Below are 13,666 nucleotides of genomic sequence, written 5' to 3'. Positions count from 1 at the left end.
GGCTCAAGGACAGCTTCTATCCCGTCGTTATCAGATTCTTGGACAGACTTGTGCAATAAAATTGACTTTTGGCATCACAATCTACCTCGATATGATCTTGTACTTTATCATTTACCTGCACTGCACTTTTTCAGTAGCTTTGACACTTTATTGTTATTGTTTTACCTCATTTTAGCTCCAGGGCTCCCAAACTGGGATCTGTGAACTCCTCGGTTAATGGTAGGGACCATGGCATGAAAAGGCTGGGAACCCCTGCTCTGGCCTCAATGCTCTGTGTAATGAACAGCGGGCAAGACAAGCTTTTCACTGTATCTTGGTACAAAAACAAACAATACCTGCACAAATTCAGCTCAGAACCACCAGAGAAGTACTAAAGCACAACAGTTGATACTAAGATAGGTGGAGTTGTGGATAATGAAGTAGGCTTTCAAAGCTTGCAGGGATTGAGGCCATTTAGAACAGTGGGCTGAAGGATGGCAGATGGAGTTTAATGCTGATAAATGTGAGGTGCTATATTTTGGTAGGATGAATCAAAAATAGGACTGAGAGGATTCATTTTGTGGGCAGATGTTCGGGATCGCCTAACAGCTCCATGGCTAAACGCAGGATGAAGTGGACAGGGGTGGCACTCTGAGGGAACTGCTGAGTTCAAACTTCAGTCCCTTCGTAATAAATACCAATGGGACATTTGCTTCTTTGACCACTCGTTGGACCTGCCTGCTAACTTTCTGTGGTTCACGCTTCAGAACACGCCGATCCCCCCAGGGAGTGACCAGTGAAGGTTGACCAGAGAGGAGTGACCAGAAGGAGGTGACTAGCCAAGAGTGACCAGAGGGAGGTGACTAGTTGGAGATTGATCAGAGGGGAGTGACCAGGAGGTGACTAGCCAAGAGTGACCAGAGGGAGGTGACTAGTTGGAGATCGATCAGAGGGGAGTGACCAGGAGGTGACTAGCCAAGAGTGACCAGAGGGAGGTGACTAGTGGAGATCGACTGGAGAGAAGTGAGCAGTGCAAGTAGATTCTGGTCAAGATCACGCCAGCAAACAATGCTTCCTCAGGCAACATCTTCCAGATAGCCACCTTCTTTTCATCTTCAATGTGTTTCTGGAACTGTTAGAGCCTGTGGTTTACAGTTTGGAGAACGACTGAGTCATCCAGCACTTTGCGATCTCCGAGAGAATTGCAGGAGCTGAGCGGCTTTGAGGCGAAGAAGCTTAGAGATGGGGTGTGAGCCCACGATCGAATCCATTTCTTGCCGACTAAAGCACTGAGGAAGATTGAAACATTGAGGTAAATGTGGAAGGTGACCGTGTGAACAGTGCTGACTACCTGCCTCGTGCTCTCTGCTGTGACGGATCTCTCACTCACTGCTGACGGGTAACATGTCTGTGTGTGGCGGCCTATCGCTCGCTGCTCTCGAAGGAAGGCTTCTGCATTCCAGTGGTCCCTCTTTCCCTTGATGCTGACGGAGGATGTTACCAGAGTTATGGATTGGACTGCGGACTCTTCCAGTTTCATGGTTTGTATATTCTGTGTTTTCACCTGTTCTTTCTTGTTGCCATGTGGCGCACTTTGTTGACTTCTTTTGTATGGGGAGAGGCGTTGTGTTGATGTTCCTGTTGCCGTTTGAGCGAGTTTTTTTTTTCCCGCAGGGGCTGGGTTGACGATCATCCTGACATTCTTGTTGCTGCTTGGCGCAATTTGTTAGTTTTCTGTGTGTGTGTGTGTGTGTGTGTGTGTGTGTGTGTGTGTGTGTGTGTGTGTGTGTGTGTGTGTGTAGTTTAATGTTCCTGTTTGCATAATTTGTTTTTCTGCACTGGGGGCAGGGGCTTGATGTTGCTGTTTGTGCGATTTGTTTCTTTTTGTGCAGTGGGGGGGGCGGGTTGGAGTTTGATATTTTTCTTTGAATAACTACCATGTTTTCTTTGTTCCGTGGCTATCTGGAGAAGACGAACCTCAGAGTTGTATACTGCATACATACATCGATAGTAAATGAACCTTTGAACCTTTGAATGACCTGTGGGGTGTGACTGGTGAAGAGGGCCAGAGTGAAGTGACCAGTGGAAATTTGACCTGCAAAGACTGACCAGCAGGGACCAACTGGCACGAGACCGATCAATGGAAGTGACCAGGGAAGTGGAGAGAGTCCGGAGGGATGTGACGGCGGAGAGTGACCAGAGACAGCCCAGTGGAGTTGGAATGACCAGCAGTTGCTTCTATTAATGTTGGCATCTGACATCAGTGCACTGGTCGCCGGGTTCCCCACCATACATCCCATTAACTCTGAGATGGTGTAGTCACCGCACAACTCAGGGTCTCCAATCCACCCATTCCTTTTGGAAATCCAGATTACTAAACAAATCAAAATTTAAACCTTCCCATGCCTCTGGGTTACCCTGCCCCTCCCCCCTTTGCCCAGTGTTACTTACCCGCTTGTCAGTCATTGCGTAGATGTACTGGTAATCGGGACTGAAGACCAGGTCACGGAGTATGGGGCTTCCCTCGGCGATGGTCACGTTCTCGTATAGCAACGGACCTCCGGAACCGGGGCCAACGGAATCAACCAAGACCTGCAGGGAAATCACAGGGGGGGCTGCATCAGTGGAAATCGAGAATAATGTGGGGCAGTGCCAGGTGCCAGTCACAGAGTCACACAGCATGGAAACAGGACGTTTCGCCCAAATGCTCCTCCTGAACCGAAAGGGGGGAGAGAGCCAGTATAAAGAGGTGGGGAGAAGGTCATCTCTCTGATCACACCCTCCACCTTTTGGCTCTGAAACGCCAGTCGTCCATTTCCCTCCACAAATGCTACCTGACCTGCTGAGTTCCTCCAGTGTCTTACTTGTTCTTCCTTCTGGGATCGTAGAATTGCCTGGTTTCACACTGCACGAAGCAATGAGTTCAGCCCTCAGCATAAAGCCCCACAACACAAGAGATGAAAGATGCTCAGTCAAAGCCCTCCCAACAACTTCAGTTCCCCTGGGTCTATTAACATCTGCATACTCTCCCTGAGAACATGGGTAACATCTGCACATACTTCCTGGGAACACATTAACATCTGCACAGAGTCCCCAAGAGCACATTAACATCTGCACATTGTCCCTGAGAACATGGGTAAAATCTGCACATTCTCCCCGGGAACACATTAACATCTGCATATTGTCCCTGGGAACATGTTAACATCTGGACATTCTCCCTGGGGACATGTTAACATCTGCATATTGTCCCTGGGAACACATTAACATCCGCACATTCTCCCTGAGAACACGTTAACATCTGCACATTCTCCCTGAGAACACGTTAACATCTGCACATTGTCCCTGAGAACATAGGTAAAATCTGCACATTCTCCCTGGGAACACATTAATATCCGCACATTCTCCCTGAGAACACTTTAACATCTGCACATTGTCCCTGAGAACATAGGTAAAATCTGCACATTCTCCCTGGGAACACATTAATATCTGCACATTCTCCCTGAGAACATGTTAACATCTGCACATTCTTCCTGGGAACACACTAACATCTGCACATTGTCCCTGGGGACACATTAACATCTGCACATTCACCCTGAGAACACGTTAATATCTATATTTTCCTAAGACCACATTACAATCTGCACAGTCTCCATGGGAACACTACTAAAATGGTTAAATTAAAAGTGATCTCCACGGCAGAGTCCCTCTGAGTGTGTTCCCCTAAGGAAATGCATCAATACTTGCAGAGACCCCCGTAAGCAGAAACATCTGTACAAATCCCCCGGGAGAAAATTTCCATCTGCGTAGATGTATGAATATCCACCTCTGCCACACTGAAGGTGTGCACATACATCTGCACACAGCCCTCCACTCCCCCAGCCGTTATAGGTGTTCACAGCTACACACACTCGCAGTGCATGCGCTATCACACCTGCGTGGAGACCCCAGGCGCGTGCATTCACGTCGGCGCCGAAAGTCACCCCGTACAGAAACCGTTCTGAGCTCCCGAGTCGCGTGAACACGAGGCGAATCCGGAGCGGAACAAGGGAACTAATTAAATCCTAAGTGGCCTCAATAAAATTAAAACCAAAGGACCAAATAATAAAGATGGATTGAAAGGGAATCGCCAAAATCTACATCCTCGAGCTAGTTTTGATTGAATTACATAATCCATTTATGATCATTAAATCAACTTAAGAGTCTGTATAACAGGGTAGAACGTGACTTGTTTCAGGGTGAGTTAGAAAAATCAATTGGACATTTTTCACTAGACCGACTGCCAACTGCAGAACACTTAGTTCCAATTTTTCAATTGAATGACAGCATTACACTGGGTTACAATTGGTTACAATTTAATCCACAATAATCTCAAATGTTATCAGGCCTCCCTGGTCATGGTTCATTCACCGCCACCAGCCATTGCTCGGGGGGGGTCCACCGCCATACTGACCGCTGGGTGGACTGCGTAGCTGTGTAGGTGGACTCGTTTCATGTGGCCGATGCAATTCCCAATTCCCAGAAAACGGGAAAGCCTATAAAAACTGGTCAATACAGCCCAGATCATCACAGGCAAGCACAGCTACAAGGAGCACTGCCACAAGACACAGGAGCAGAATGTGGCCATTCGGCCCATCAAGTCTACTCTGCTATTCCACCACGGTTGATTTATTATCCCTCTCATCTGTACACCTGCTTGTTAAATCAAATATCTAATCAGCTAATCACATGGCAGCAACTCGATGCATAAAAGCATGCAGACATGGTCAAGAGGTTCAGTTGTTGTTCAGACCAAACAGCAGAATGGGCACGGATGCGGTCTAAGCGATTTTTGACCATGGAATGATTGTTGGTGCCAGACAGGATGGTTTGAGTATCTCAGAAACTGCTGATCTCCTGGGATTTTCACGCTCAACACTCTCTAGAGTTTACAGAGAATGGTGCAGAAAAACATCCAATGAGTGGCAGTTCTGTGGGCAGAAACGCCCTGTTAATGAGAGGTCGGAGGAGAATGGTCAGACTGATTCCAGCTGGCAGGAAGGCGACAGTAACTCAAATAACCAGACGTTACAACAGTGGTGTGCAGGAGAACATTTCTGAATGCAGAACACGTTGAACCTTGATGTGGATGGGCTACAGCAGCAGAAGACCACGAACATACACTCAGAGGCTGATTTATTAGGTACTGGGGGTACAGAATAAAATTGACTCTGTGTATGTTGTGTGTATCTTTCTCCCCTTCACTCAGATGTTGGCTTAACATTTAATTTGAGACTAGCACACTGTGGCACCCCTTCTTCCGTTAATGGGACCCAGATTCGACCAGAGGCTTCCATACATTAGTCTCTGTGGAGCACAGAGTAACAGCCGTCAAATTCAGAATTGGGAGCATCACCATTAAACCACAAACTGACACAGCTAAAGGCATTTTCTCAATCCATATGCAAATGTACCCTCATTAAAAATTTGCTGTAAAGTCACCCTCAGGCTAAGACAGCTCCTTGACACACAGAGCTTACTTGTTTTTAGAATGGCTCATCCGTTCGTTCTCACACCACTAGCTTCTAGGCTGCGTTGCCATGGATACCACAGGCCCTCTTGCAAAATGGCCATTCCTCACAAGGAGGCTGAGTGAGAGCAGCAGGATATTTGGGAATGGTAGGCCCCACGGCCATCTCTGCCCGGTTAATTGCATTGGGAGCAAGACTTAGACCATAAGACATAGGAGCAGAAGTAGGCCATTCAGCCCATTCGGCCCAACTGCTCCGCCATTCAATCATGGGCTGATCCAATTCTTCCAGTCATCCCCACTCCCCTGCCTTCACCCCATACCCTTTGATGCCCTGGCTAACCAAGAACCTGTCTATCTCTGCCTTAAATGCACCCAATAACTTGGCCTCCACAGCCACTCGTGGCAACAAATTCCACAGATTTACCACCCTCTGACTAAAGTAATTTCTCCCTATCTCAGATCTAAAAGGACGTCCTTCAATCCTGAAGTCGTGCCCTCTTGTCCTAGAATCCCCTACCATGGGAAATAACTTTGCCATATCTAATCTGTTCATGCCTTTTAACATTTGGAATGTTTCTATGAGATCCCCTCTCATTCTCCTGAACTCCAGGGAATACAGCCCAAGAGCTGCCAGATGTTCCTCATATGGTAACCCTTTCATTCCTGGAATCATTCTCGTGAATTTTCTCTGAACCCTCTCCAATGTCAGTATATCCTTTCTAAAATAAGGAGCCCAAAACTGCACACATACTCCAAGTGTGGTCTCACGAGTGCTTTATAGAGCCTCAACATCACATCCCTGCTTTTATATTCTATACCTCTAGAAATGAAAGCCAATATCGCATTCGCCTTCTTCACCACTGACTCAACCTGGAGGTTAACCTTTAGGGTATGATGCACAAGGACTCCCAAGTCTCTTTGCATCTCTGCATTTTGAATTCTCTCCCCATCTAAATAATAGTCTGCCCGTTTATTTCTTCCACCAAAGTGCATGATCATACACTTTCCAATGTTGTACTTCATTTGCCACTTCTTTGCCCATTCCCCTAAACTATCTAAGTCTCTCTGTTTCCTCAACACTACCCGCTCCTCCACCTATCTTTGTATCATCGGCAAATTTAGCCACAAATCCATTAATACCATAGTCCAAATCATTGATATACATCGTAAAAAGCAGCGGTCCCAACACCGACCCCTGTGGAACTCCACTGGTAACCAGCAGCCAGCCAGAATAGGGTCCCTTTATTCCCACTCTGTTTTCTGCCGACCAGCCAATGCTCCACCCACACTAGTAACTTCCCTGTAATTCCATGGGCTCTTATCTTGCTAAGCAGCCTCATGTGCGGCACCTTGTCAAAATCCTTCTGAAAATCCAAGTACACCACGTCTACCACATCACCTTTGTCTACCCTGCTTGTAACTTCCTCAAAGAATTGCAGTAGGGTTGTCAGGCAGGATTTTCCTTTCAGGAAACCATGCTGGCTTTGGCCTATCTTGTCATGTGCCTCCAGGTACTCCGTAATCTCATCCCTAACAATCGATTCCGATAACTTCCCAACCACTGATGTCAGGCTAACTTGTCTCAGCTTTAGGGGGAGGATGGACAAACATGGGCTGTTTTCTCCAAAGCATCAGCAGCATCAATGGAGGGGAGTAAACAGTCAACGGTTAGGGCTGTGATGATGGATGCTGCTTTCCTGTGGCAGTGTTCCATGCAGATGTACTTGGCGCCTGTGATGGACTGCGTTGTATTTACCAATGTCTGTAGCCTTTTCTATTCTTGGGCACTGGTTTATCCAATAACAGAACTTGATGCAAAGTTCAAAGTAAATTTTTATCAAAGTACATATACGTCACCATATACAACCCTCAGATTCATTTTCTTGTGGGCATACTCAATAAGTCTATAGAATAATATCCATAACAGAATTCATGAAAGACCAGCCCATCTAGGGCATTCAACCAGAGTGCAGAAGACAACAAACTACAAATGCAAAAGGAAGAAACTATAAGATAAATAAATAAACAATAAATATCAAGAATTGAGATGAAGAGTCCTTGAAAGCAAGTCCATTGGTTATGGGAACACTTAAAGTGAAGTTGAATGAAGTTATCCGCTACAGTTAGACAGCCTGATGGTTGAGGGGTAATAACTGTTCCTGAACCTGATGCTGTGAGTCCTGAAGCTCCTGGACTTTCTTCTTGAAGGCAGCAGTGAGAAGAGAGCATGTCCTGGGTGATGGGGGTCCCTGATGATGGATTCTGCTTTCCTGTGGCAGTGGTTCATATAACCAATATAATAATTACAGCACGGAAACAGGCCATCTCTGCCCCTCTAGTCCGTGCCGAACTCCGACTCTCACCTAGTCCCACTGACCTGTACTCGGCCCATAACCCTCCATTCCCTTCCTGTCCATATATCTATCCAACTTAACTTTAAATGTCAACATCGAACCTGCCTCAACCACTTCTGCTGTTCAAAAGTGGGGAGGATTTATTCATGATGGACTGGGCCTATCCAGTACCCTTTGTAAGATTTTCCCTTCCAGGGAAAATGTTTCCACACCAGGCTATGATGCAGCCAGTCAATATACTCTTCACCACACATCTATAGAAGTTTGTCAAAAGTTTTAGATGTCATGCTGAGTCTTTGCAAACTCCTAAGAAAGTAGAGGCACTGCCGTGTTTTCTGCATAATTGCTCTCCATGCTGCTGGGCCATGACAGGTCTCTGAAATAGTAACACCTAGGAATTTAAAGTTGCTGACCCTCTCCAACTCTGATCCTCTGATGGAGACTGGCTCATGGACCTCTGTCATGCCTTGTTCGTGATGACATTAACGTACTGATCACAGGGCAGATCCTCTGATATGTTAATACCGAGGAATATAAAACTACAGACCTTCTCCACCTCCGTTCTCGTGATGAGGACTGGCACTCGGACCTCCAGCTTCTTCACCTGCAGCTGATGACCAGCTCTTTGGTTTTGTTGTCGTTGAGTTGTGGCACCACTCAACTTATGTCCGGCCTCTTTTCTGTGCCTGTGAGGCTGCTGCAGGATTCTCACTAGACCTATGACAGTAAACAGGACCAGAACCCATTGGGAGAGCACTGAGGCCCTGTGGAAGCAGCAGAAGAAGTGACCGCACTCACAACACGCTGGAGGAACTCAGCAGGTCGGGCAGCATCCGTGGAAAAGATCAGTCGACGTTTCGGGCCGCAACCCTTTGTCAGGACTGTAGAGGGAAGGGGCAGAGGCCTTATAAAGAAGGTGGGGGGAGGGTGGGAAGGAGAAGGCTGGAAGAAGTGACCGCCCATTCAGGCAGCACCTTCCTTCCCCCCCCCCCGGTGGAAGCAGAACAGGCGAGCACCCAAATCAGGCAGAACCTGGTGGAGGGGCTGACGGTCCCCACAACGGTCCTTGGGATGACTGATGAAGCCAAGGTCACCCTCCTTCCTGAGGGACGACTCCTGTGGTTCCCCCGAAAGCATTAATGAGGCAGCCGGGTGGGAAACGAGGAGGCGAAGTTCCAGTAAACCGGCTGCGAGGATCTCTGCCTATTCCTGACAAGCCGGGGAATAAATTCTCTGCTCCGCTCACAAACTGTGGGATTGCTTTCAACTCTTATCAGGAAGATTGATTAGCTGCCTCTGCCTGTCAGGATCACCTCCAGCAGGTTAGTGTAGTGACAGACTTCAAAGCTGTTGTCTTATCTGTGAGGAACAGACACAGACACGGCTCGCAATTAACTCTTTACATCTTGTGGCAGCTTTCCAAGGGTAAAAGCATTTAAGGGTTTACAATGGCCAATTAACATGGCCAATTACCAGAAGAAAGCCATGACGGAGGCTGGAAGATTAAAGAAGCACTTGCATTTATGTGGTGCATCCCTCGACAGAGAACATTGCAGGTCATCAAAAGCACAAGAAATTCAGCAGATGTTGGAGCACAACATGCTGCAGGAATTCAGCAAATCAGGCAGCATCTTTTTATATGTTAGTCTCGTGAGAGCATGGATTTGCGCCTTGGAAAGTTTCCAGGGCGCAGGCCTGGACAAGGTTGTATGGAAGACCGGCAGTTGCCCATGCTGCAAGTCTCCCCTCTCCACGCCACCGATGTTGTCCAAGGGAAGGGCATTAGGACCCGTACAGCTTGGCACCGGTGTCGTCGCAGAGCAAAGTGTGGTTAAGTGGACAAATCACACTGACTCAGCTGAGGCTCGAACTAGCGACCTTCAGATCACTAGACCGATGCCGTAACCACTTGGCCATGCGCCAACAGGCAGCACCTATAGAGGGGAATAAAACAGTTGGCGTTTCTAGCCAGGCCCCTTCATCAGGCATCACATTATCTATCTGGAATTGCCCCGAATTCAGGAGGGAGTTGACTGCTGTGGCTGCAGAGTTTTCTGGTGTTGGGTGACTGGGTGGGGATGGCAGATTTTAAACGTGAGCATAGAACTTACAGTGCAGAAACAGGCCATTCAGCCCAGTGTCTTTGCCAGCCATGACATCAATTCTAACTCATCCCACCTCCACAGGGAGACACGGTAGTATAGTGGTTAGCACAGCGCTTTACAGTACCACCCTCTGCAACTTTTTCCAACCCTGTGCAGTGACACCTCCATGCCAGACGATGATGCAACCTGTTAGAATGCTCTCTGTAGAAATTTGCTGAGGTCTTTGGTGGTGGAAGCCTGAAATCTTGCACCACAAGGTTCAAGGACACAGGAGATCCTGCAGATGTTGGAAGTCTTGAGCAACACATGCTGAATGCTGAAGGAACTCAGCAGGTCAGCCAGTAACTCTGGAGAGGAATAAACAGTCGACGTTTCGGGCAGAGACCCTTCATCAGAGCTAAGAACAGTTGGTTCTGGAACCAACTAGCAAAACCCTAATCACTAAATCAGCATAGCAACATATTACCGCATTGATCACTTTACACTGTAACAGACGTTGTTGCTTTTATCTAATCACGTTCTTTCTTACTCAAAGTTTAAGTTCAAGTTTTCATCTGTTGGGTGTGAGATTTTTTTTAAATGGGTTCCATGGTGTTCCTTTGATTCCTGGCTGCCTATGGGGGAGCGAATCTCAGAACTGTATATTGTATACACAACTTGATAATAAATGTACCTTGAAACTTTCTGTCGTTCAACCATAGACATGTATACCGCCAAATGAGACAATGTTCCTTCCTCCAGACTAGGGGTTCCCACCCTAGGGTCCACAGACCCCTCAGTAATGGTTAATATTACCACAAATAAATTAACAAATAATAAGGCGAATATACGATACAAGTAAAAAAGTAAACAATATAGCGTTACTGGCGCTTCCTACATGATGAGACCTGGGTGGTGGCAAGGAGTTCAGCGGTTTCATGGCCTGGGGGAAGAAGCTGTTTCCCCTTCCTGACACTCCTTGTCCTAATGCTATATAATTTTGTGTAATTTATGTTTTTCTTGTGAACATTGAGTCTCCGATGCTCTGTGCCTGTGATATCTCTGTAAGTCAGTTTTTCGTTGCACCTGTGCACGTGTGTACTGTACATGCATGCACAAACTCGACTACGACTTTGAAATGAGGGCAACTGTCTTCATGGAGTCTTCAGAATTCTCTACCCTGGACTACTGCGGAGATTCAGTTGTTGAGGTGATCCAAAATGGAGACCAACAGATCTCTAAGTATTGAAGGAATGTGGGAACAAGGCATGAAACTGAAACTGAGACTGAAGGCTCTTCACGATCTCAATGGGATAGGCCCAAAGGGTCAGGTGACCTATTTCAAATGGCCAGTCAACACAGCCAGAAAAACTGCGACAATAATTGGAGTTACATAAAAAGTGGAACAGTACAGCACAGGAACAGGCCCTTTGGCCTACAATGAGGTGTCAAAACTAATCAAGGTAATGATATCCAATTGCAGTAATCCCTTCTGCCAACACATGGTCTATATCTCTCCGTCTCTGCGATCTACATTTCGGTGGGGTGTTTTTGGGTTGATTGTGCGGTCTGGTACTTTGCTGTCTCCAAAGGTGTTCGGTGAGGCATGCGGCCTTGGAGCCAAGGAGCCTGGAGACAGGGCACAACCCAATGTCCGACTCCATTTCTCGCCAATTAAAGCCCAGGAAAATTAAAAATCATCAAGGCGTGGGGGTATTCAGCACCTTCTCACTGCTGCCAAAGGAAGGCGTCTGCGTGTGACGGTCTATCTCTCTCTCACCCCCTCACTCTCTGCTCCTGAAGGAAGGTGCCTGCGTTTGGAGGGTCTCTCTTTCCCCCAGTGCTGTCGGAGGATGGTACCAGAGTTCTGGGTCTTGGGGAAGGTTTAGTTGACACGGTTCACATTATGATGTGGTTCTGGTTTCTGGTTACTCCTTTTTTGTTGCTATTTTGGGCGATTTTGAATCAGGGCGTCTTTCAGACAACAAACACTGAGCTGAACTAAATATGCCTGGACTCCTTCAATTTTGAGTTTTATGTTCTGTGTTTTGCACTTATTTTTTTGTTGCCGTTTGCACGATTTTCCTGTGGGCATACTCAATAAACCTCTAGAATAGTAACCATAACAAAATCAATATAAGACCCTCACCCCCAACCAGAGCGCAAAAGGCAACAAACAGCACAAATACAAAAAGAAGAAACAAATAAATAAATAAGCAATAACTATCGAGAACATGAGTTGAAGAATCCTCGAAAGTGAGTCCATTGGTGTGGGACAAGTGAAGTTGAGTGAAGAAGTGGTGTGTCGTTGAGGTAATAAACAATCAACGTGTTAAGTTATTGGTTTAACTGCACTGATCTGAGCAGGGTTAATCTTGTTGCTTCTGAGGATACTCATTTCCCATTGATCAAGGAAGGGCAGGACAATGAGGACGAAACCAGACGCAATTCAAAGGAAGTGCACTTGCTGGCATTCCACGTTCCTCTCCCCTGCTGGGTCACATCGTTCCAGTTCAGTGCTCGACCTGCCAAAGCGAGCATTCGAAACAGCCTCATCTGATAAGACCTCTGCACGACAGCACCCAGCAGCATTCACCTGGGGGCTGATCAGTGATAACATCCGGCAAAGCTCACCGTCCGGCAGGACAGTCCAACCCGCCACCCTCAGCTTTCTATGGCATCAGAGTCATAGAGCAACAGAGTGCAGCTACAGGCCCTTCGGCCCAACCAATCCTGACTGACCCCAGCTCGTTCCAATTTCATGCATTTGGCCTCCATCCATCATGATCTCACAATCTATCTCGTAATAGAGTCATAGAAAAGTGCAGCACAGAAATAAGCCCTTCAGTCCATCTAGACCATGCCTAAACTATTTAAACGGTCTGCTCATGGACCAATTCCCTCCATACCCCTACCATCCATGTACCTATCCCTTAAATGCTGAGGTCAAGCTTGCATGCACCACTTATACTGGCAGCTTGTTCCACACTCTCACCACCCTCTGAGAGAAGATGTTTCCCCTCATGTTGCCCTTGAACTTTTCACCTTTCACTCTTAACCTGTGACCTCTAGTTGTAGTCCCACCCAACACTAATCCCTCCGAAGGGTTTTGGCCTGAAACGTCGACTGTACCCTTTTCCTAGATGCTGCCTGGCCTGCTGAGTTCCTCCAGCACTTTGTATACCTCTATCAAATCTCTCAAGTTTCTACATTCCAAGGAATAAAGTCCTAACCTATTCAATCTTCCCATATAACTCAAGTCCTCCAGACCCGGCAACATCCATGTAAATTTTCTCTGTGCTCTCTCAACTTCATTTACATTTTCCCTGTTAGTAAGTAAAGATTGTAATGTTTGTGCACCACACTGTCTAACTGCACTGTGCCTTCTCTGTAACTGAAACACTTTCTTCTGCATTCTGCTATTGTTTTACTTTGTTCTACCTCAATGCACTGTTGTAATGAATTGATCTGCAGGAGCAGTATGCAAGACAAGTTTTTCACTATACTTTGCTGCGTGCGACAATAATAAACCAATTCTAATTTCAATTTCAAAGCCGTGTTCCTCCATGTACCTATCCAAGTACGTTTCTATTGTATGCTATTTACCTGCCCCCACTTCTTCAGGCAGCACCTTCCACCTACCCACCTCCTTACATGAAAACGTTGACCCTCAGCTCCATTTAAAATACTTCCCCTCTTGCCCTAAATCTCTGTCCCCTACCCCCAGGAAAAGACTATTA

The 13,666-nt window shown here is 46.8% G+C and overlaps 1 protein-coding gene across 9 annotated transcripts in view; it reads right to left on the bottom strand.

The window, feature by feature from the left end:
* The window catches only part of LOC140210964 (plexin-A1-like), a 464,700-nt gene that overhangs the window by 253,586 nt on the left and 197,448 nt on the right, over positions 1–13,666 (bottom strand). For all 9 annotated transcript variants that reach the window (XM_072280256.1, XM_072280262.1, XM_072280263.1 and 6 more), the window contains one exon: positions 2,431–2,571. In XM_072280256.1, coding sequence (XP_072136357.1) covers positions 2,431–2,571 — 141 coding nt within the window. The remainder of the gene's footprint in view (positions 1–2,430; positions 2,572–13,666) is intronic.

This window comes from Mobula birostris, chromosome 16, assembly GCF_030028105.1.
Source record: "Mobula birostris isolate sMobBir1 chromosome 16, sMobBir1.hap1, whole genome shotgun sequence".
Classification (NCBI taxonomy): domain Eukaryota; kingdom Metazoa; phylum Chordata; class Chondrichthyes; order Myliobatiformes; family Myliobatidae; genus Mobula; species Mobula birostris.
This window is presented reverse-complemented; position numbering and strand designations above follow the sequence as displayed.